The 22,060-nt window shown below is 40.1% G+C and overlaps 4 protein-coding genes across 4 annotated transcripts; 1 reads left to right on the top strand and 3 right to left on the bottom strand.

The window, feature by feature from the left end:
• Positions 1 to 416: 416 nt before the first annotated feature.
• On the bottom strand, positions 417 to 2,902 carry LOC126682732 (polyubiquitin). The gene is made up of 2 exons (XM_050378482.2): positions 2,792 to 2,902; positions 417 to 1,957 (listed from the first exon to the last, which is right to left on the bottom strand). The coding sequence occupies exon 2, from the start codon at positions 1,955 to 1,957 to the stop codon at positions 584 to 586; it is 1,374 nt and encodes a 457-aa protein (XP_050234439.1). The 5' UTR covers positions 2,792 to 2,902; the 3' UTR covers positions 417 to 583.
• Positions 2,903 to 3,916: 1,014 nt separating this feature from the next.
• On the top strand, positions 3,917 to 7,300 carry LOC126682538 (protein FAR1-RELATED SEQUENCE 8-like). Its single transcript, XM_050378257.2, has 2 exons — positions 3,917 to 4,139; positions 4,933 to 7,300. The coding sequence occupies exons 1-2, from the start codon at positions 4,125 to 4,127 to the stop codon at positions 7,126 to 7,128; spliced, it is 2,211 nt and encodes a 736-aa protein (XP_050234214.1). The 5' UTR covers positions 3,917 to 4,124; the 3' UTR covers positions 7,129 to 7,300.
• A 5,363-nt stretch (positions 7,301 to 12,663) lies between these two features.
• On the bottom strand, positions 12,664 to 13,839 carry LOC126681387 (uncharacterized). The gene is made up of 2 exons (XM_050376928.1): positions 13,309 to 13,839; positions 12,664 to 13,231 (listed from the first exon to the last, which is right to left on the bottom strand). Exons 1-2 carry the CDS (start codon positions 13,837 to 13,839, stop codon positions 12,755 to 12,757), a joined length of 1,008 nt encoding a protein of 335 aa, XP_050232885.1. The 3' UTR covers positions 12,664 to 12,754.
• Positions 13,840 to 18,827: 4,988 nt separating this feature from the next.
• Positions 18,828 to 20,003, bottom strand: LOC126681388 (uncharacterized). Its single transcript, XM_050376929.2, has 2 exons — positions 19,473 to 20,003; positions 18,828 to 19,395 (listed from the first exon to the last, which is right to left on the bottom strand). The coding sequence occupies exons 1-2, from the start codon at positions 20,001 to 20,003 to the stop codon at positions 18,919 to 18,921; spliced, it is 1,008 nt and encodes a 335-aa protein (XP_050232886.2). The 3' UTR covers positions 18,828 to 18,918.
• Positions 20,004 to 22,060: the final 2,057 nt, after the last annotated feature.

Consider the following 22,060-nt stretch of genomic DNA (forward strand, 5'->3'; position numbering starts at 1 on the left):
CTAATTCCTATCTGAGCTCGGTTATACATTCACAAATTATGAACTCGTATATAAGCTCTTAGCATCTAAATGAACAAAACATAAAATGAATAAGCATTATATAAAACCGAACATGGACACCTCTATCAACTTCTAACCTAATGCCAAACTGCTTAAAAGAGAAAACTCAAGCACTTAATACTTTGTGGTTTCAGTTAAAAAAAAAAAATTGACTATATACCACCCAGCAGTTAGTCGAACATAAAATTCTTTTAGGAAATATGCATCAAAGATACAGTCGTTTCCTTGTTTTCTAACTAATCAGCAACTTCCCACATTACTAGAAACAGAAACAGAAACATCACCATTCATCAACGCTAGCATATCAACAGATAACTCCATAGAGATCAAGCATAGACCGACGGCTCAAAAGAAAATAGTGCAAGTCAAGCAAACTTTATTACATTGCAAATGCCCGCATAACGGGGACTCCAAAAGTTCTGAAAAACATAACAGAAATAGCAAATTTGAAAGAGTTTGAAACTTATTAACATCAATAAAAGACAGCATTAAGGACCGACAATCAGTGAACACTTAAGATAATTCAGAAGCCACCACGAAGGCGGAGGACGAGGTGCAGGGTAGACTCCTTCTGGATGTTGTAATCAGCAAGGGTCCTCCCATCCTCGAGCTGCTTCCCAGCAAAAATCAACCTCTGCTGGTCCGGTGGGATACCTTCCTTGTCCTGGATTTTAGCTTTCACATTGTCAATTGTGTCTGAACTCTCCACCTCCAAGGTAATGGTCTTCCCTGTAAGAGTCTTCACAAAAATCTGCATGCCACCACGTAGGCGGAGAACCAAATGAAGTGTGGACTCCTTCTGAATGTTGTAGTCAGCAAGGGTGCGACCATCCTCGAGCTGCTTCCCTGCAAAAATTAACCTCTGCTGGTCTGGTGGGATTCCCTCCTTATCCTGAATCTTGGCCTTCACATTGTCAATAGTGTCAGAACTCTCGACTTCCAAGGTTATTGTCTTGCCAGTAAGGGTCTTCACAAAGATCTGCATGCCACCACGAAGACGAAGCACCAAATGCAGTGTGGATTCCTTCTGGATATTGTAGTCTGCAAGGGTGCGGCCATCCTCAAGCTGCTTTCCTGCAAAGATCAGCCTCTGCTGGTCTGGAGGGATCCCTTCCTTGTCCTGAATCTTAGTCTTGACGTTGTCAATGGTATCTGAGCTCTCAACCTCAAGGGTGATTGTTTTGCCAGTAAGAGTTTTCACAAAAATTTGCATGCCACCACGGAGACGAAGCACCAAATGTAGGGTGGACTCCTTTTGAATGTTGTAATCAGCGAGGGTGCGACCATCCTCCAGTTGCTTACCAGCAAAAATCAGCCTCTGCTGGTCTGGTGGGATCCCTTCCTTATCCTGGATCTTTGCCTTGACGTTGTCAATGGTATCAGAGCTCTCAACTTCCAATGTGATAGTCTTGCCAGTGAGGGTTTTTACAAAGATTTGCATGCCACCACGAAGGCGAAGAACCAAGTGAAGGGTGGACTCCTTCTGAATATTGTAGTCAGCAAGTGTGCGACCATCCTCCAGCTGCTTACCAGCGAAAATCAGCCTCTGTTGGTCTGGTGGGATTCCTTCTTTGTCCTGAATCTTAGCCTTAACATTGTCAATGGTGTCTGAGCTCTCAACCTCCAGAGTGATGGTTTTTCCAGTGAGAGTTTTCACAAAAATTTGCATTCCACCACGAAGACGGAGCACCAAGTGAAGGGTGGACTCCTTCTGAATATTGTAATCAGCAAGCGTGCGGCCATCTTCTAGCTGCTTGCCAGCAAAGATCAGCCTTTGTTGGTCTGGAGGAATACCCTCTTTGTCTTGGATCTTAGCCTTGACATTGTCAATGGTATCCGAGCTTTCCACCTCAAGGGTGATTGTCTTGCCAGTCAGAGTTTTCACAAAAATCTGCATCTGAAAGATATAAATTATTAGCCTCAGCCATCAATTAACATTAAACAACTAAAGTTCCACTGGTACAGCAAAGTGTACTCAAACAACCAAATAACCACTTATTATACAAATTTAAAAACCAAATAGATTCTCTAATTTCTCAAAAATAATAATAATTAGATTCTTTAAAAAGCACCGACTTATCATTAAATCATATCCAGTTCAATATGATTCAAAACAACAAACTTGATAAAAAAACATTGGCAAAGATTGTTTTTCCGAACAAAAATCATATTATACAGGAACATAAAACAAAATAGATTCTCTAAAAAGCACCCTGACGTATCATTAAATTATATGTGCTTCAATATGCATCACAATAACAAATTGCATCAGATTTTATGCTCCCTCAACCCAATCATATAAGTTTTTAAATATTTTTGATCCAATACATAAGAACTTAAAAACAGCAAATTGAAAATAATTATACACAAAAAATCAGGTTAATTTACACACCACAACCAAAGAAGCCTAACAATCCGAGATCAATAACCGTTCAAGATCAAACCCTAATTATTTTAAAATAACACCTAATTCAATCAAACTCTATAAACCAGAAATACATCAATCCAAATCACGCGTAGCAAATTACATAGACAGCTCTAGCAAAAAATAGAACCCAAATTAACAGAAGACGCATAAATTTATGAGATCTAAACATAAAATCAAAATCAAAAGCTTCAAAATCATCAATACATAAAATCCAAAATCATCCAGATAATATTAATTAACTAACTGAAAACGTAAAATAAAAAATAAAAATAAAAAATAAGGCAATTAAGAAGAGGAACTTACTTTGTTGGAGTCTTGAAATTGATGTTTACGTTTAACTTTTTTTCGATTTCTTTTGGTGTGAAAAATTTGGGGAAGGAGGAGCTGAATTTATAGGAGGAATTGCCTTTACTAAATGACCAAACTGTCCTTAGTCAATTATTGGAGGAGTCTGAGGTGGCTTCCCTTCGTCCACACGTCACTGTTCAGAATTAGGATTGGAGATTACTTGGCTAAATCTTTTTTTAGTTTCGTTAGTTTCCTTTAAATTTCTACTAATCTTATCAATTAATCTATTTTAGGAAAATATGGTGAGATATGGTTCCTGGTATGTATCGGTTAGTTCGTCATTAAAATTGATTTTTTTTTCTATTATATAATTGAAATTTATGCAATTAAATTGAAACCAAATCTTTTTTTTTTTATTTTGTGCCATAAGATTTAATCTAGATCAGTTGTTTGTGGAGTTTTTTTAATTAACTACTGTTTATATCATTATTAGTGTTTATTTTATTTTTTAAAATAAGGCGAAACTACAGCCTATGAAATATCGAAATTGAACTCTCGATTTCATGTATACAAATTGACTTAGTCATTAGATTAAGCCCTCAAATACAAATTGCAACCAAATCAAAATAGCTTTTTCATTCAAACTATTAATTTTATTAATTAAATAATTAAATTTTATTAGTGTAAACTATTTAAAAATTAAAATTTAAAGTTAATCTCTTGTTCTTTTTTTAACCGGAAAAGTTACTTGCTCATCACATATGAGACAAATAACATCTAAATCATATAAATAATTATAAAAAAAATTTGTAATTCTGGAAAATTATAAATTAACATGTATAGTTGTTTTTTTTATACCATTTGATATAATTATATATTGCAAGTGAGTTGTGGCCTAGTTGGCACACTCATGTTTACACTTTGCATAAGGATAGAGGTTCGACCCTCCCTTTGCCAGCCAGTGGGCTGAAAAATAAATTTTTAAGATTAACACTAAAAAAAATGATATAGTTATATATTTTTATATGAATGTTTTTAAAAATGGTTTTTTTTATCTTTCGTACCAAGTTGAAGGCTGGATCGATCCTTTAAGCCATGTAAAAATTATAAAATAAATAATTATTTTGGGAATTAAAATAATGTAGTACTATACAATAATGCGAGTGAGAGGTAAATTGAGATGGATAGAAACGAGGTAAATTGGGATAAACTTAAAGTTGGTATAATTTCTGTAACTTCACCTCTCAATCACAACCAATAATTAAATTTCATTCACGGCGGCGGATTCCGGTAATTAAAATGGGATACCTCAGGAAGCTCTAATTAAACGGGAAGATAGCGGTGGAGGATGGCGATGATCGAGGTCTGTATTGTCAATTATACTCCTTTATTTGCTCTCTTCTTAATGATTCTGCAAGTGGGTTTCAAATTTTGCTTTTAAAGCTAAGCTTTGCTCTTTAGTTCGTCCAGTGGATCTCAAATTTTAGTGTGCTAACAGAGATTTTGGTGGCTAATTGAGTTAAAATTAGTGCATTAGAGTAAGTTATTTTGGTGGTTAATTGAGTTAATAATAGTGCATTAGGGTGAGAGATTTGAGTTATTTCTGTTTAACTTGGAAATCAAGAACATTTTTTCTAGCATTGTTCTTGATTTTGAAACAGAAGCTTTAAAACACCATTTGGTTTAAATGAATTCTATCAAATTTTGTGAAATTCATGACTTCAGTTCTAGGAATTTAACATAGTTCTAGGAATTTAACATGACTAACTCAAAACTCAATCAAAATTGATAGAATTTGCAAATGAATTCCACAAAAGCTATGTAAGCAAAATTTATTGATCAAACTACTCTTATTAAAAACTTATTTGCTGTCTTCTCTTTTCCTTTGCCATTATTTTCTTCTCCTTTCCACCATTTCTTCTTTTCTCGTCTTCTCATTTCGTACTTTCACCTATTCCTCAACAATCAAGGCACTCATTTATCATATTTGTTACTAATCTCACATCTTAAGAAGGTTAGTTTTCTTTAATTAAAAAGTGTATCTTGTTTTGATATTAGAATACAAAATGGAATGAATAAAGTGAAAAGAAATTTGCAAGTTATTATTTGGTCTTCCTTGCTAACTTCATTTATGTTGTCTCTTTTGTGCAATTCAGATGGAAGAAGGTTCACAAAACAGTGAGCAATTGCTTGAGGATGAAGGTGATGATCTTGAATTTGATAGTAACAGTCTAGAGATCGAGGGAAATGGTATTGAGATTGACAAAAATGGCCTTGAGAATGAGGGGAATGGCTTTGACATTGAAGATAACGACCTTGGCATTGACAGCCAGGATCTTGAAACTGAGGGCAATGAGGTTGAGAGTAATTGTGGCCATATGCCTGATATTGAAAACCATGTTCAGGATAACAATCTGGATGATACCGTTTTTGTAGATGTTCGAAATGGTGAATCTCAAAGAAACGAGTATCCTCCACCTGTAGTAGGAATGGAGTTTGAATCATATGATGATGCTTACAATTATTATAATTGTTATGCGAAGGAGTTGGGATTTGCCGTGAGGGTGAAATCTTCATGGACAAAACGTAACAGCAAGGAGAAACGTGGGGCAGTGCTTTGTTGCAACTGCGAGGGTTTTAAAACAATGAAAGAAGCAAATAGTCGGAGAAAGGAAACAAGAACCGGTTGTCTAGCAATGGTAAGGTTGAGGTTGGTGGAATCTAATAGATGGAGGGTTGATGAAGTTAAGCTTGAGCACAATCACTCATTTGATCCTGAAAGAGCACAAAATTCCAAGTCACACAAGAAAATGGATTATGGGTCTAAAAGAAAAGTAGAACCAGCAGTTGATGTTGAGGTACGGACAATCAAGTTATATCGGACAGCTGCTGCTGATCCACTTGGCTATGGAAGCTCAAACTCAAATGAAGGGGAGAGCAGCCACCGTGTTGAAAGGTCCAAGCGTTTGAAGCTTAAAAAAGGAGATGCACAGATTATTTATGATTATTTTTCTCGTGTTCAGCTAACAAATCCAAACTTTTTCTACTTGATGGATCTTACTGATGAGGGCTTTCTGAAAAATGTTTTCTGGATTGATTCTAGGTCAAGGGCTGCATATGCTCACTTTGGAGATGTGGTTATATTTGACACAACATGTTTATCAAACAAATATGAAATTCCGCTTTTTGCATTTGTTGGAATAAATCACCATTGTCAGCTTGTTCTTCTTGGCTGTGGTTTGCTTGCAGATGAGTCCTTTGAGACATATACCTGGTTATTCAGGGCGTGGCTTACCTGCATGTTAGGTCGTCCTCCACAAACTATCATTACCGACCAATGCAAGCTCATGCAAAGTGCAATTGCGGAGGTGTTTCCAAGGTCTAATCATCGTCTTTGTTTGTCACGTGTTGTACAAAGGATTCTTGAGAATTCGGGAGCATCGCGGGACTATGAAGCCTTTCAGACAGCGCTGAATACGATAGTCTACGACTCCCTAAAGGTGGATGAATTTGAAATGGCTTGGGAAAGCATGATCCAGCGTTTTGGAATTGCAGATGATGAGCTGCTTCCAGCTTTTTATGAAGATCGCGAACGGTGGGCACCAGCTTACTCCAGGGACATTTTTTTTGCTGGCATGTCCAGTTTCCAAAGAGGTGAGGTTATGGTCCCATTTTTCGATGGTTATGTGCATCATCAAACTTCTTTGAGAGAGTTTTTTGACATATACGAATCAGTATTACAAAAGAAACATCAGAAGGAAGCCCTCGACGACGTTGAATCGAGAGATTCAAGTCCAGAATTGAGAACAAGCAGTTTTTATGAGTTACAGCTCTCTAAACTATACACAAATGAAATTCTTAGGAAATTTCAAGATGAGGCGGTGCTGATGTCCGCTTGTTGTGGCATCACACAGGTTCCGTCCACCGCGTCAGTAGTTACTTATATGATCAAAGAAGGTCATGGTGAAGAAAATACAAACGATAATCGGAATTTCGAAGTGCAGTACGACAAGGCAGGAGGAGAAGTTCGGTGCATTTGTGGTTGTTTCAACTTTAAAGGTTATCTGTGCCGACACGCACTATGTATTCTGCACTACAACGGGGTGGAGGAAATTCCTTACCAGTATATTCTGGCACGGTGGAGGAAGGATTTTAAACGTTTTTATATACCGGATCTCGGATCTAACAATGTTGACATTGCGAACCCGGTTCAGTGGTTTGATCATTTATACAAACGAGCAATGCAAGTTGTTGAGGAAGGGATGATCTCTCAAGATCATTATATGGTTGCTTGGCAAGCTTTTAAAGAATCTTTAAATAAGGTTCGTCTTGTTGCAGACAAGCATGTATAGATTTTAGGCCTAATGTCTTAAAAAACCCCGACCTTTTAGCCCCTTTTCAATCATACCCTGACGTTGCAAATTTGTCAATTTTACCCTATTTTGCATTTTTGTGTTTCAATTGTACCCTGAAAAATTAAATTAACGTATTTTGCGTTTGGAAATTTGATTAAAACATTCTACATGTCTCGCATATATTAATTGTATATTTTTAAAATTTATTTAAATTTAGTTAAATTAATTAAAAATTTAAATTAGTGTTAATTTGATTATGGTTTTTAGTTAGTTTTTAAAAATAAAGGACTTATTTGTACTTTTTTGAATAAAAAAGAATTTAATTTCATGTTTAGACTTAATTAATTGAATGATTTCATCATTTAAGTAAAAAAATTAACAAAAATTAAAATATTGGGGTACAATTGAAAACGGAAAATTCAAAAGTGGGTAAAATTGACAAATTTTCAACGTCGGGGTAGAATTGAAAAAAAGTTTAAAGGTGAGGGGTTTTTGAGTGATTAGGCCTAGATTTTATTATAAATTGTGCAGCAAATTAAATAATTAATCATTCTTTTTAGTATGAATGTATTCTTTTGCTGCTTTCTGTGGGTGTCTCTCATTTCATAAATTTGTTCATATAGGAATTAAATTTTCTAGTTTCTGAAAATGTGTTATCAATATATATCATAGTTGGATCTTTGATTGATATTTTTATGCGTATTTTATAATTAATTAACGAAAGACTAAAAATGTCCCATAACTTCAAAAAAATTAAAATTTGTTGTGTTGAGGGGGGTATAGTATTCGGTTAAAACCAAATTGACCAATTGAATTAAAATAGAATAAATCAAAATTGGCGTCTTTTTTAATAAAATCAATTTGTTATGTTTAATTTGGAAATATTTTTTTTTTCAAATTATAAATCGGTTTTGAAATGCGTCGTCAAACTCTCACCGGAGATAACTAAATTTACCTTTATTACAAAAAAACATTAAGGATGAGCAAGAAATTGAGTCATTTAAAAAGACTAGTTCTACTTTACGTGCTTTGCATGTAGCCTGTAAGGTGACATGTTAACAATTGTGTAATTTAATTAATAATTAAATTAAAAACATCAAATAATAATAGTTTTTAAGAATATTTATATTTATATTATTGTATACATTTAAAGTAATACGTTTATAGTGTAATGTTTAATTAATAATCAAATTAAAGAAACATTAAACACATTAAAGTAGTAGTAATAGTTTATTTTTCTTATTTAATATTTGTAGTCTAATTTTAACGATATAATAATGTTAGAATATAATTTATAATTAGCTAAAATTATAATTTTATTTAGTAGTAGTTTACATAAAACATAATCACAAATTAAGAAGAAATAAACTTATCAAGATTTTAAAATCCAAAAAAATGTATGCATTAATTCATATATTTATAACCAACGAGCTGTAGCTCAAATGGTATAAGTTCTGGGCAGCAAATGCTAAGGTCGTGGGTTCAAATCCTTCCACAAGCGCTCCCCCTCCCCAATTTATCAAAAAAAAAATTCATATATTTATAAATAATAAGAATACAAATTCTTAAAATTATACCAGTCGAATATGATCGGCACAAAAGCAATACTACTCTAGTCCTCATGAGAAAGGCTAAAGAGTGAGGGTAATAGCATAAGTAAGATGTTTTTTTCTTTAGAGGACTTTTTTTTAATATTGAAGCATAAACCTTCTTTTTTAGAAATAAAATTTATTTTATATTATTTATTTGATATTATAAAAAGATAAATTGATATCAACTCTTGTTATGTTAAATTATATTTTTAGAAACTATAGAAATCATATTTAAATTTGTGTGAATATGTTTTTCCTTGATTTGTGATTCTTAATCGATTCAATTTTTTTCTCTAAACAGTATTGATGGATACCGAATCCTACTGTAAGTATAATGGAGCCGAGTTGCAGGAGATCCACTCTCAGGCGACACCGGACTCCCCCTGAAGACGGAAAGATATGAAGGAGATACCGAATCTCTAAGATTCGGTAATACACTAATAAAGACCGAATCCCACATGATCCGCCAAGAGCGCGTCAGGTCCGGGATTCGGATAAACGACTAAATATGGAAACCTTGTCCTATTTGGACACAAACACTACATATGGAAGGATAAGCTCTACTTTAGGAAGATAAGACTATTTAGGAAGACGTTCCTAAATAGGACTCTTATCAGATTAAGGTAGATCTCGACAAATCAGGAGAATCCTTAAGATACGGCCGAATCCCTACAAAGTAGGATTCACCTACCTAATACAACTCTACTAGGTATATTCGACTACTATAAAAGGAGCACGAGGTATGCCTAGAATCACAATTACATTCATATACTCAAAACGCTGCTCAAAGCTCTAAACTGACTTTAGCATCGGAGAGTTAATCGGACAACCACCGTCCGGTTAGCTTCTACCCTGTTTTGCAGGTTCGCTCACCGGTTCAGAAGGCAGACTCCATCAATTGGCGCCGTCTGTGGGAAAAGCTTAACTAAACTTCAAAAGAAGGAGCTTTTCTGAACTCAAAAACAAATCTCATTGAAGAAGATGACTTCTGAAAGAGTAAACCTGAAGGACAAGCAACCAATGGACCCAAAAAGCACTCCGGAGATAATCAACGTGACGGAAGACGGGCTTCTCAACTCCGGGGAAAAAAGCAACACCGGAGGGCTCTCTTTCTCAACACCCCAGTACCAAACTAATCCAATAAGAGGAAGCATCCCAATTGCTTTCAACCTAAGCACTGAAGAACAAGCACCGAATGCAGCGGCACAAGATCCACACAGCGAAATGCTGAAAAAGATACTAGAATCTGTACAGGCAAATCTTGACAGATTGGCCAATGAGGCCAAAAGAACAAACGACAGGCACGAAGAAACTATGAAAATGCTTAGGGAAAACTTCAGCCCTACAGCTCCCAGAAGAAGAGAAAGAACAGAAAAAGCAAACCCAGGCCGACGAGAGACAAGGGCAGAAAACAACAAAAGCAAAGAACCTCGGACCAGAGGAAACGAAGAAAGGAACGAAGCAAGAAACCAGCGAGAAAAGGAAACCAGCGACGAGGAAAGTCCTGACAGAGAAAAATCTAACGAGGAATCACCGGAGGCACCCAGAAATGAGCACAACCAGGAGGACGCCCGAAGCGGTCTGAATACGAAAAGAGACGAACGAAGGGAGAAGGAAAAAGAAGACGCCCCACCAAGGAGTAAGCGACAAGAAAGGGATGCAGGGAAAGAACAAAATAAGAAAAAACACCAAGAAGGAGAGGGCGAATCGTCAGAGACACCCCAAAAAAGCAAAGCCACATATGTGGTGGAAGAAGATTTAGAAGAGAAGATCGCCAAAGCGCTCAAGAAACTAAAATCTGAAGAATTAGACATAGAGGACCTCAGGTTGAAAGGATCACCCCTCTCGCCCGAGATCATGGAGGAAACCATCCCGTACAGCATGAAGCTGCCGACCTTGCCAATTTTCAATGGGGAGGGAGACCCCCGAGACCATACCTCTAGGTTCACAGCGACCATGGGGCTACTCAGCGTATCAGACGCCATCCTCTGCAGGGTTTTCCCTACCACGCTCACGGGCACAGCCCAGAGATGGTATAACAAATTAAAACCAGGCTCGATCAAAAGCTTCGCTTCGCTTTCAACAGAATTCCTCAACAGATACCTCACAAACATCCCAGCTAAAACCACTACCAGTATCCTAAGAGCCTGTATCCAAGAAGAAGGAGAAACCCTGCGAAGCTACATCGAACGATTCAACAAGCAAGCTATGAAGATAGACAACCTGAACGTCGACATGGCGACAGAAGCATTGCGAGACGGGACGCGATTCGGAAAGCTGGTGGACAAGCTGCTAGTCAATAAACCCACAACTTTCTCGAACTTAATGGGCATAGCTCAGAAATACTTCGAGTTAGACGAAGGGCGAAGGGCGATTCGCGGAAAGGAAGCAAAAGGAAAAGAATCAAAAGAGAGATCCAGAGAAAAAACCAAGTCCAAACCTGATGACAGGAGAGGAAGACCCGAAGAAAGCAGACGATTCGCCCCCCAGACAAGATATGAATCGAGATACGATCCCAGAGATGATGAGAATAACTTCACTCCACTAAACACCAGCCGAACTAATGTCCTCATGTGGATCAAAGAAAACATCAAAAACGTGGTATGGCCACCCAAAATGAAAGCAGAAGCAAGAGACACCAGAAAGTACTGCAAATTTCACGACGATTACGGACACGAAACGGATAGCTGCAGAGACTTAAAGGTCGAGATCGAAAGAATGATCGACACAGGCGAACTGAGGAAATTTGTGGCCCGAAAGGAGAAGAGCAATGACAAGGGAGAAAAAAGAAACAGAGAAGACAAGCCAAAAGAAAAGGAAGACGAGCGCCCATCCAAAATTCTGGGAACCATACACATGATTAATGGTGGAGGGCATAGTAGCTCCACGATCAGGAGGAAGCAGAGGAAGGAAGTAATGAACATACGAGAAACTCACATGCCGCCAGTGATCTTCGATGTAGAAGACTATGAACACGTCAAAGCACCTCACAACGATGCTTTGGTAGTGACTACTATCATTGAAAATTGGAACATGGAGCGGATCCTTATCGACGAAGGAAGTGCAGTAAACCTCATGACGAATGCAGCATACAAAATGTTGGGAGGAACAGCGTCAAGGTTACGCCGAGTCCCAATTCCGCTATCAGGACTCGGTGGACCCTCCATCACCCCGCTGGGAGCAGTCACCTTGGAAGTAATAATCGGCCCAGAAAGAGGAATGAACAAGAAAATCATGTCACTATTTAACATAGTGGACATGGAATTGACATATAATGCCATCCTAGGAAGACCTTTCCTCCATGACTCGGCAGCGGTAACCAGCATCAGAGCACTGGCAATGAAGGTACCGACTGAAAAGGGAGTAGTGACGCTGAGAGGAGACCAAGGAATAGCCAAGAAGTGCTATGATGAGTCAGTGGTGGATCTCCAAGAAAACAAGACCGAAAAGAAGGAAGAATAGGAATGAAAAACGACCCATCATCGGTAACGACTCTCCGTCTTACCAGATGGCGTCAAATCTATCTTTAATGCTTTGTATGCCATCTTTTTATCAATAAAAATTCAATTTCGCTACCATCTGATTAGCCAGACGAACCAATAAAGAAATAAAAATCAAGAACAGCCACGAATGATTAAATCAAAGACGAAGGAAGAAAAAATAAATTAAAGATCAAACTCAAGAAAAGCTAAGAGCCAAGAAAATGAGTTTAAATTAACTCAAAGCAAAATAGCCGAACCAGGCAGATCGCCACGAAAGGCTAAAAATGAGTTTAGATTAACTCAGAAAAGGCGAATCGCCAAAAAAGAGTTTAGATTAACTCGAAACAAAAACAAAAATAAAAAGAGTTTAGATTAACTCTACAAAAAACAACGCCAAGAACAGGGTTTAGAATAACCCTCGAGGCAAGACAAGTACATAAAGATAAAGCAAAAGCACATTTCGAAGAAAAACGAAGAAAATATATTCATAAATTGCGAATTACAAAAAGCAAAATTAATACATCAGCAAATACAATCAAAAGAAAACTACTAAACACGGTCTTTAGAAATCTTGACGAGGAGATCACGGGCGATGGCCTGGGGATCCAACCCGTTGACCCCAGAAAGATCAATATTGGGATTCTGCTCCAGAAGCTTCTTCCCAATCGCAAGGCGATACTCGCTTATCAGGGCAGAGTAAAAAGCCTTCGTATCTAGCAGACGGATGTGAAGACCTTCAACCTCCGATCTAAGACTATCCCTCTCCCCACCAACAAGGGAATTGATCCGAATGAGCTCCTCGATCTCTTGAGTCAAGTCATCGGTCTTTTTCTCAATCACTTTCACTTGGCGATCATTAATCGCATCCTGCGCCTTGAGCTGCGCCAGAAGGGAATCATGCTCTTCCAAAGAGGCCTTCAATTTCGCCCTTTCAGACTCGGAAGTCGCCAAAAGAGCAGACAGACGCTCGACCTCCTCCTCGGCACACTGTCGGCGGTCGTTCAATACCAGAACAGATTGAAGGGCCTACACACCAGAAATAAACAAATAAGAAAGCAACTGAATACAAAAAACATATTATACTCAAGAAAGAAAGCACTTACAGAGAAACCATGAAAACAAGCCAGATCGGAAAGCTCCTGACCCGGCCTACCACAGAACCACGTGACATCATCAGGAATCGCCAAAGTCCGGATATATTCCGCTAGCACTCTCGGATTCAGCAAACTGGCAGGATCCTGACCTTCGACCCATTGAACCAAGTCTGGAGCAGAAGAAGAGCTTCCAGGAAAACTCTCCCTCGTAGGAGAATCATCGACAACTCGACGTCTTTTTCTAGACGGAGAATCCGGGTCTCGACCTAGAGAAATCTCCCCCGAATCAGCAACAACAGGCCCCTCTAAGGCCACACCCCCAACTCCCCCCGAAACGATAGATGATGCTAGAGGGGGAAGTAGTGACGGAATCGCCTCGTCGCCGACCGGAACAGCCAAGTCATCACCATCATCATCATTTATAACAATAACCTCAGGCAACGCTACCTCGGCGGAAGCTAGGGGGATATCAACAGGAGCTCCATCCACGACAATGTCGCCAGGAATAACGTTGGCGACAGGAACGTCAGGACCACCCATCGGAACGTCCAAATCTACTTGAAATCCGGAAAGGAAATCGTCAGAAGAAGAAGACATCCTACAAAAGAAACATTAAAAAGAACTTAAGCAAATTAATATACCTTGAACAAAAGAGTAGCAAAGATCCGCCAAGCCTCGAGGAGGATCCTCCAAAGGAAACCATCGACTCCGAAGATGACTATTAACCAAGACATCTAAAATGGGACGAGACACAATACTACAAGAAGATATGTCAAAAGCAAGTTTTGACTCGGATAAACTTAAAGAAGAAGAACAGCTCCGAACTGGATGAGAAGAAAAACCATCCGAAAAATGAAGAAAAGCAAATTTATGATAGACAATAAAGAAACGCCTTCGCCAGCGACTGGTTAGGCAAGGAAGATAAATACGAGATCGCCCTTCTCTACCAAGGGCGAAAACGAAGCAGCCATCACACTTCCTAAAATCTACAAAATGATATAACACTTTGAGAGAAGGGGCACAGCCCCGGAGCCTACATGCCTCCGAAAAGGCGAGCACTACTCTAATCGCACCAGGGTAAAGTTGCCCTAGAGCAACCTTTAAATCCCTACACACTTCTACTAAAAATGGATCCAAAGGAAACCTAAGACCAGCAGCAAATTGCTCTTCAAAAAGAACCGCCCTACAAGAAGATCCGGGAGAATCAGACGCAGCCATATCGGCACCGGGTAATATTACCCTATAATCAAAAGGAAAACTATACTTAAAATAGATATCTAAGACTTCATCCCTACGAAGCTTCGATCGGGTAAAAGCCATAGCAGCGCAAGCATCTTCTACTCGACTAAGAGGCATCCTAGAACAGGAAATCACAAACATAAACACAAAATAAGGATCAAACAAAAAATATATTGAAGAACACGTTGAAGAACACATCAAAGAACAACAAGTACAGAAGAAATTTCCAGAATATAAAGCGTGGAGAATATACAAAGAAGAAAGCCATATTAACATCCAAACGACGAAAGAAAACATACCTGAAAAATCTGGAGAAAACAAGTCACGAAGAATCAAATAATCAAACGAAGAACGAAAAGGAAATAGCTACAAGAAATGAGAGTAAATTCGAAAAGCAAAGTAAGAGGGAAAAGAAGAAATGCGAAGAGATTAAATACAAAACGCTTTTGAATCATTAACCGTTTAAATCATTAAAAGCCGACACGTGGCAACACAGAATCTTACTAAAGAGGAAACGTCACCCACAAACATATGAAACGACTCGCCCGGAATACAAAGCGACTCGCCCGTATAAGAGAACTCAGCTCCAAAAGAGCTAAAATCCACTAAGGCATAAATGCCAAACTACTTCAGCTCACTTGCGGGGGGGCTAATGATGGATACCGAATCCTACTGTAAGTATAATGGAGCCGAGTTGCAGGAGATCCACTCTCAGGCGACACCGGACTCCCCCTGAAGACGGAAAGATATGAAGGAGATACCGAATCTCTAAGATTCGGTAATACACTAATAAAGACCGAATCCCACATGATCCGCCAAGAGCGCGTCAGGTCCGGGATTCGGATAAACGACTAAATATGGAAACCTTGTCCTATTTGGACACAAACACTACATATGGAAGGATAAGCTCTACTTTAGGAAGATAAGACTATTTAGGAAGACGTTCCTAAATAGGACTCTTATCAGATTAAGGTAGATCTCGACAAATCAGGAGAATCCTTAAGATACGGCCGAATCCCTACAAAGTAGGATTCACCTACCTAATACAACTCTACTAGGTATATTCGACTACTATAAAAGGAGCACGAGGTATGCCTAGAATCACAATTACATTCATATACTCAAAACGCTGCTCAAAGCTCTAAACTGACTTTAGCATCGGAGAGTTAATCGGACAACCACCGTCCGGTTAGCTTCTACCCTGTTTTGCAGGTTCGCTCACCGGTTCAGAAGGCAGACTCCATCAATTGGCGCCGTCTGTGGGAAAAGCTTAACTAAACTTCAAAAGAAGGAGCTTTTCTGAACTCAAAAACAAATCTCATTGAAGAAGATGACTTCTGAAAGAGTAAACCTGAAGGACAAGCAACCAATGGACCCAAAAAGCACTCCGGAGATAATCAACGTGACGGAAGACGGGCTTCTCAACTCCGGGGAAAAAAGCAACACCGGAGGGCTCTCTTTCTCAACACCCCAGTACCAAACTAATCCAATAAGAGGAAGCATCCCAATTGCTTTCAACCTAAGCACTGAAGAACAAGCACCGAATGCAGCGGCACAAGATCCACACAGCGAAATGCTGAAAAAGATACTAGAATCTGTACAGGCAAATCTTGACAGATTGGCCAATGAGGCCAAAAGAACAAACGACAGGCACGAAGAAACTATGAAAATGCTTAGGGAAAACTTCAGCCCTACAGCTCCCAGAAGAAGAGAAAGAACAGAAAAAGCAAACCCAGGCCGACGAGAGACAAGGGCAGAAAACAACAAAAGCAAAGAACCTCGGACCAGAGGAAACGAAGAAAGGAACGAAGCAAGAAACCAGCGAGAAAAGGAAACCAGCGACGAGGAAAGTCCTGACAGAGAAAAATCTAACGAGGAATCACCGGAGGCACCCAGAAATGAGCACAACCAGGAGGACGCCCGAAGCGGTCTGAATACGAAAAGAGACGAACGAAGGGAGAAGGAAAAAGAAGACGCCCCACCAAGGAGTAAGCGACAAGAAAGGGATGCAGGGAAAGAACAAAATAAGAAAAAACACCAAGAAGGAGAGGGCGAATCGTCAGAGACACCCCAAAAAAGCAAAGCCACATATGTGGTGGAAGAAGATTTAGAAGAGAAGATCGCCAAAGCGCTCAAGAAACTAAAATCTGAAGAATTAGACATAGAGGACCTCAGGTTGAAAGGATCACCCCTCTCGCCCGAGATCATGGAGGAAACCATCCCGTACAGCATGAAGCTGCCGACCTTGCCAATTTTCAATGGGGAGGGAGACCCCCGAGACCATACCTCTAGGTTCACAGCGACCATGGGGCTACTCAGCGTATCAGACGCCATCCTCTGCAGGGTTTTCCCTACCACGCTCACGGGCACAGCCCAGAGATGGTATAACAAATTAAAACCAGGCTCGATCAAAAGCTTCGCTTCGCTTTCAACAGAATTCCTCAACAGATACCTCACAAACATCCCAGCTAAAACCACTACCAGTATCCTAAGAGCCTGTATCCAAGAAGAAGGAGAAACCCTGCGAAGCTACATCGAACGATTCAACAAGCAAGCTATGAAGATAGACAACCTGAACGTCGACATGGCGACAGAAGCATTGCGAGACGGGACGCGATTCGGAAAGCTGGTGGACAAGCTGCTAGTCAATAAACCCACAACTTTCTCGAACTTAATGGGCATAGCTCAGAAATACTTCGAGTTAGACGAAGGGCGAAGGGCGATTCGCGGAAAGGAAGCAAAAGGAAAAGAATCAAAAGAGAGATCCAGAGAAAAAACCAAGTCCAAACCTGATGACAGGAGAGGAAGACCCGAAGAAAGCAGACGATTCGCCCCCCAGACAAGATATGAATCGAGATACGATCCCAGAGATGATGAGAATAACTTCACTCCACTAAACACCAGCCGAACTAATGTCCTCATGTGGATCAAAGAAAACATCAAAAACGTGGTATGGCCACCCAAAATGAAAGCAGAAGCAAGAGACACCAGAAAGTACTGCAAATTTCACGACGATTACGGACACGAAACGGATAGCTGCAGAGACTTAAAGGTCGAGATCGAAAGAATGATCGACACAGGCGAACTGAGGAAATTTGTGGCCCGAAAGGAGAAGAGCAATGACAAGGGAGAAAAAAGAAACAGAGAAGACAAGCCAAAAGAAAAGGAAGACGAGCGCCCATCCAAAATTCTGGGAACCATACACATGATTAATGGTGGAGGGCATAGTAGCTCCACGATCAGGAGGAAGCAGAGGAAGGAAGTAATGAACATACGAGAAACTCACATGCCGCCAGTGATCTTCGATGTAGAAGACTATGAACACGTCAAAGCACCTCACAACGATGCTTTGGTAGTGACTACTATCATTGAAAATTGGAACATGGAGCGGATCCTTATCGACGAAGGAAGTGCAGTAAACCTCATGACGAATGCAGCATACAAAATGTTGGGAGGAACAGCGTCAAGGTTACGCCGAGTCCCAATTCCGCTATCAGGACTCGGTGGACCCTCCATCACCCCGCTGGGAGCAGTCACCTTGGAAGTAATAATCGGCCCAGAAAGAGGAATGAACAAGAAAATCATGTCACTATTTAACATAGTGGACATGGAATTGACATATAATGCCATCCTAGGAAGACCTTTCCTCCATGACTCGGCAGCGGTAACCAGCATCAGAGCACTGGCAATGAAGGTACCGACTGAAAAGGGAGTAGTGACGCTGAGAGGAGACCAAGGAATAGCCAAGAAGTGCTATGATGAGTCAGTGGTGGATCTCCAAGAAAACAAGACCGAAAAGAAGGAAGAATAGGAATGAAAAACGACCCATCATCGGTAACGACTCTCCGTCTTACCAGATGGCGTCAAATCTATCTTTAATGCTTTGTATGCCATCTTTTTATCAATAAAAATTCAATTTCGCTACCATCTGATTAGCCAGACGAACCAATAAAGAAATAAAAATCAAGAACAGCCACGAATGATTAAATCAAAGACGAAGGAAGAAAAAATAAATTAAAGATCAAACTCAAGAAAAGCTAAGAGCTAAGAAAATGAGTTTAAATTAACTCAAAGCAAAATAGCCGAACCAGGCAGATCGCCACGAAAGGCTAAAAATGAGTTTAGATTAACTCAGAAAAGGCGAATCGCCAAAAAAGAGTTTAGATTAACTCGAAACAAAAACAAAAATAAAAAGAGTTTAGATTAACTCTACAAAAAACAACGCCAAGAACAGGGTTTAGAATAACCCTCGAGGCAAGACAAGTACATAAAGATAAAGCAAAAGCACATTTCGAAGAAAAACGAAGAAAATATATTCATAAATTGCGAATTACAAAAAGCAAAATTAATACATCAGCAAATACAATCAAAAGAAAACTACTAAACACGGTCTTTAGAAATCTTGACGAGGAGATCACGGGCGATGGCCTGGGGATCCAACCCGTTGACCCCAGAAAGATCAATATTGGGATTCTGCTCCAGAAGCTTCTTCCCAATCGCAAGGCGATACTCGCTTATCAGGGCAGAGTAAAAAGCCTTCGTATCTAGCAGACGGATGTGAAGACCTTCAACCTCCGATCTAAGACTATCCCTCTCCCCACCAACAAGGGAATTGATCCGAATGAGCTCCTCGATCTCTTGAGTCAAGTCATCGGTCTTTTTCTCAATCACTTTCACTTGGCGATCATTAATCGCATCCTGCGCCTTGAGCTGCGCCAGAAGGGAATCATGCTCTTCCAAAGAGGCCTTCAATTTCGCCCTTTCAGACTCGGAAGTCGCCAAAAGAGCAGACAGACGCTCGACCTCCTCCTCGGCACACTGTCGGCGGTCGTTCAATACCAGAACAGATTGAAGGGCCTACACACCAGAAATAAACAAATAAGAAAGCAACTGAATACAAAAAACATATTATACTCAAGAAAGAAAGCACTTACAGAGAAACCATGAAAACAAGCCAGATCGGAAAGCTCCTGACCCGGCCTACCACAGAACCACGTGACATCATCAGGAATCGCCAAAGTCCGGATATATTCCGCTAGCACTCTCGGATTCAGCAAACTGGCAGGATCCTGACCTTCGACCCATTGAACCAAGTCTGGAGCAGAAGAAGAGCTTCCAGGAAAACTCTCCCTCGTAGGAGAATCATCGACAACTCGACGTCTTTTTCTAGACGGAGAATCCGGGTCTCGACCTAGAGAAATCTCCCCCGAATCAGCAACAACAGGCCCCTCTAAGGCCACACCCCCAACTCCCCCCGAAACGATAGATGATGCTAGAGGGGGAAGTAGTGACGGAATCGCCTCGTCGCCGACCGGAACAGCCAAGTCATCACCATCATCATCATTTATAACAATAACCTCAGGCAACGCTACCTCGGCGGAAGCTAGGGGGATATCAACAGGAGCTCCATCCACGACAATGTCGCCAGGAATAACGTTGGCGACAGGAACGTCAGGACCACCCATCGGAACGTCCAAATCTACTTCAAATCCGGAAAGGAAATCGTCAGAAGAAGAAGACATCCTACAAAAGAAACATTAAAAAGAACTTAAGCAAATTAATATACCTTGAACAAAAGAGTAGCAAAGATCCGCCAAGCCTCGAGGAGGATCCTCCAAAGGAAACCATCGACTCCGAAGATGACTATTAACCAAGACATCTAAAATGGGACGAGACACAATACTACAAGAAGATATGTCAAAAGCAAGTTTTGACTCGGATAAACTTAAAGAAGAAGAACAGCTCCGAACTGGATGAGAAGAAAAACCATCCGAAAAATGAAGAAAAGCAAATTTATGATAGACAATAAAGAAACGCCTTCGCCAGCGACTGGTTAGGCAAGGAAGATAAATACGAGATCGCCCTTCTCTACCAAGGGCGAAAACGAAGCAGCCATCACACTTCCTAAAATCTACAAAATGATATAACACTTTGAGAGAAGGGGCACAGCCCCGGAGCCTACATGCCTCCGAAAAGGCGAGCACTACTCTAATCGCACCAGGGTAAAGTTGCCCTAGAGCAACCTTTAAATCCCTACACACTTCTACTAAAAATGGATCCAAAGGAAACCTAAGACCAGCAGCAAATTGCTCTTCAAAAAGAACCGCCCTACAAGAAGATCCGGGAGAATCAGACGCAGCCATATCGGCACCGGGTAATATTACCCTATAATCAAAAGGAAAACTATACTTAAAATAGATATCTAAGACTTCATCCCTACGAAGCTTCGATCGGGTAAAAGCCATAGCAGCGCAAGCATCTTCTACTCGACTAAGAGGCATCCTAGAACAGGAAATCACAAACATAAACACAAAATAAGGATCAAACAAAAAATATATTGAAGAACACGTTGAAGAACACATCAAAGAACAACAAGTACAGAAGAAATTTCCAGAATATAAAGCGTGGAGAATATACAAAGAAGAAAGCCATATTAACATCCAAACGACGAAAGAAAACATACCTGAAAAATCTGGAGAAAACAAGTCACGAAGAATCAAATAATCAAACGAAGAACGAAAAGGAAATAGCTACAAGAAATGAGAGTAAATTCGAAAAGCAAAGTAAGAGGGAAAAGAAGAAATGCGAAGAGATTAAATACAAAACGCTTTTGAATCATTAACCGTTTAAATCATTAAAAGCCGACACGTGGCAACACAGAATCTTACTAAAGAGGAAACGTCACCCACAAACATATGAAACGACTCGCCCGGAATACAAAGCGACTCGCCCGTATAAGAGAACTCAGCTCCAAAAGAGCTAAAATCCACTAAGGCCTAAATGCCAAACTACTTCAGCTCACTTGCGGGGGGGCTAATGATGGATACCGAATCCTACTGTAAGTATAATGGAGCCGAGTTGCAGGAGATCCACTCTCAGGCGACACCGGACTCCCCCTGAAGACGGAAAGATATGAAGGAGATACCGAATCTCTAAGATTCGGTAATACACTAATAAAGACCGAATCCCACATGATCCGCCAAGAGCGCGTCAGGTCCGGGATTCGGATAAACGACTAAATATGGAAAACAGGGTAGAATATCCAGAGAAAAAACCAAGTCCAAACCTGATGACAGGAGAGGAAGACCCGAAGAAAGCAGACGATTCGCCCCCCAGACAAGATATGAATCGAGATACGATCCCAGAGATGATGAGAATAACTTCACTCCACTAAACACCAGCCGAACTAATGTCCTCATGTGGATCAAAGAAAACATCAAAAACGTGGTATGGCCACCCAAAATGAAAGCAGAAGCAAGAGACACCAGAAAGTACTGCAAATTTCACGACGATTACGGACACGAAACGGATAGCTGCAGAGACTTAAAGGTCGAGATCGAAAGAATGATCGACACAGGCGAACTGAGGAAATTTGTGGCCCGAAAGGAGAAGAGCAATGACAAGGGAGAAAAAAGAAACAGAGAAGACAAGCCAAAAGAAAAGGAAGACGAGCGCCCATCCAAAATTCTGGGAACCATACACATGATTAATGGTGGAGGGCATAGTAGCTCCACGATCAGGA

The sequence above is a fragment of the Mercurialis annua genome, linkage group LG5 (genome assembly GCF_937616625.2).
Source record: "Mercurialis annua linkage group LG5, ddMerAnnu1.2, whole genome shotgun sequence".
Lineage (NCBI taxonomy): Eukaryota > Viridiplantae > Streptophyta > Magnoliopsida > Malpighiales > Euphorbiaceae > Mercurialis > Mercurialis annua.

What these genes read in the sequence shown, in the direction of transcription:
- LOC126682732 (XM_050378482.2), bottom strand. Translation starts at nt 1,957, where the DNA reads ATGCAGATTTTTGTGAAAACTCTGACTGGCAAGACAATCACCCTTGAG.
- LOC126681388 (XM_050376929.2), bottom strand. Translation starts at nt 20,003, where the DNA reads ATGGGTGGTCCTGACGTTCCTGTCGCCAACGTTATTCCTGGCGACATT. An exon ending in CTTGTTTTCATGGTTTCTCT is followed by an intron (nt 19,396 to 19,472) that starts GTAAGTGCTTTC and finishes TCTGGTGTGTAG; the next exon opens with GCCCTTCAATCTGTTCTGGT.
- LOC126681387 (XM_050376928.1), bottom strand. Translation starts at nt 13,839, where the DNA reads ATGGGTGGTCCTGACGTTCCTGTCGCCAACGTTATTCCTGGCGACATT. An exon ending in CTTGTTTTCATGGTTTCTCT is followed by an intron (nt 13,232 to 13,308) that starts GTAAGTGCTTTC and finishes TCTGGTGTGTAG; the next exon opens with GCCCTTCAATCTGTTCTGGT.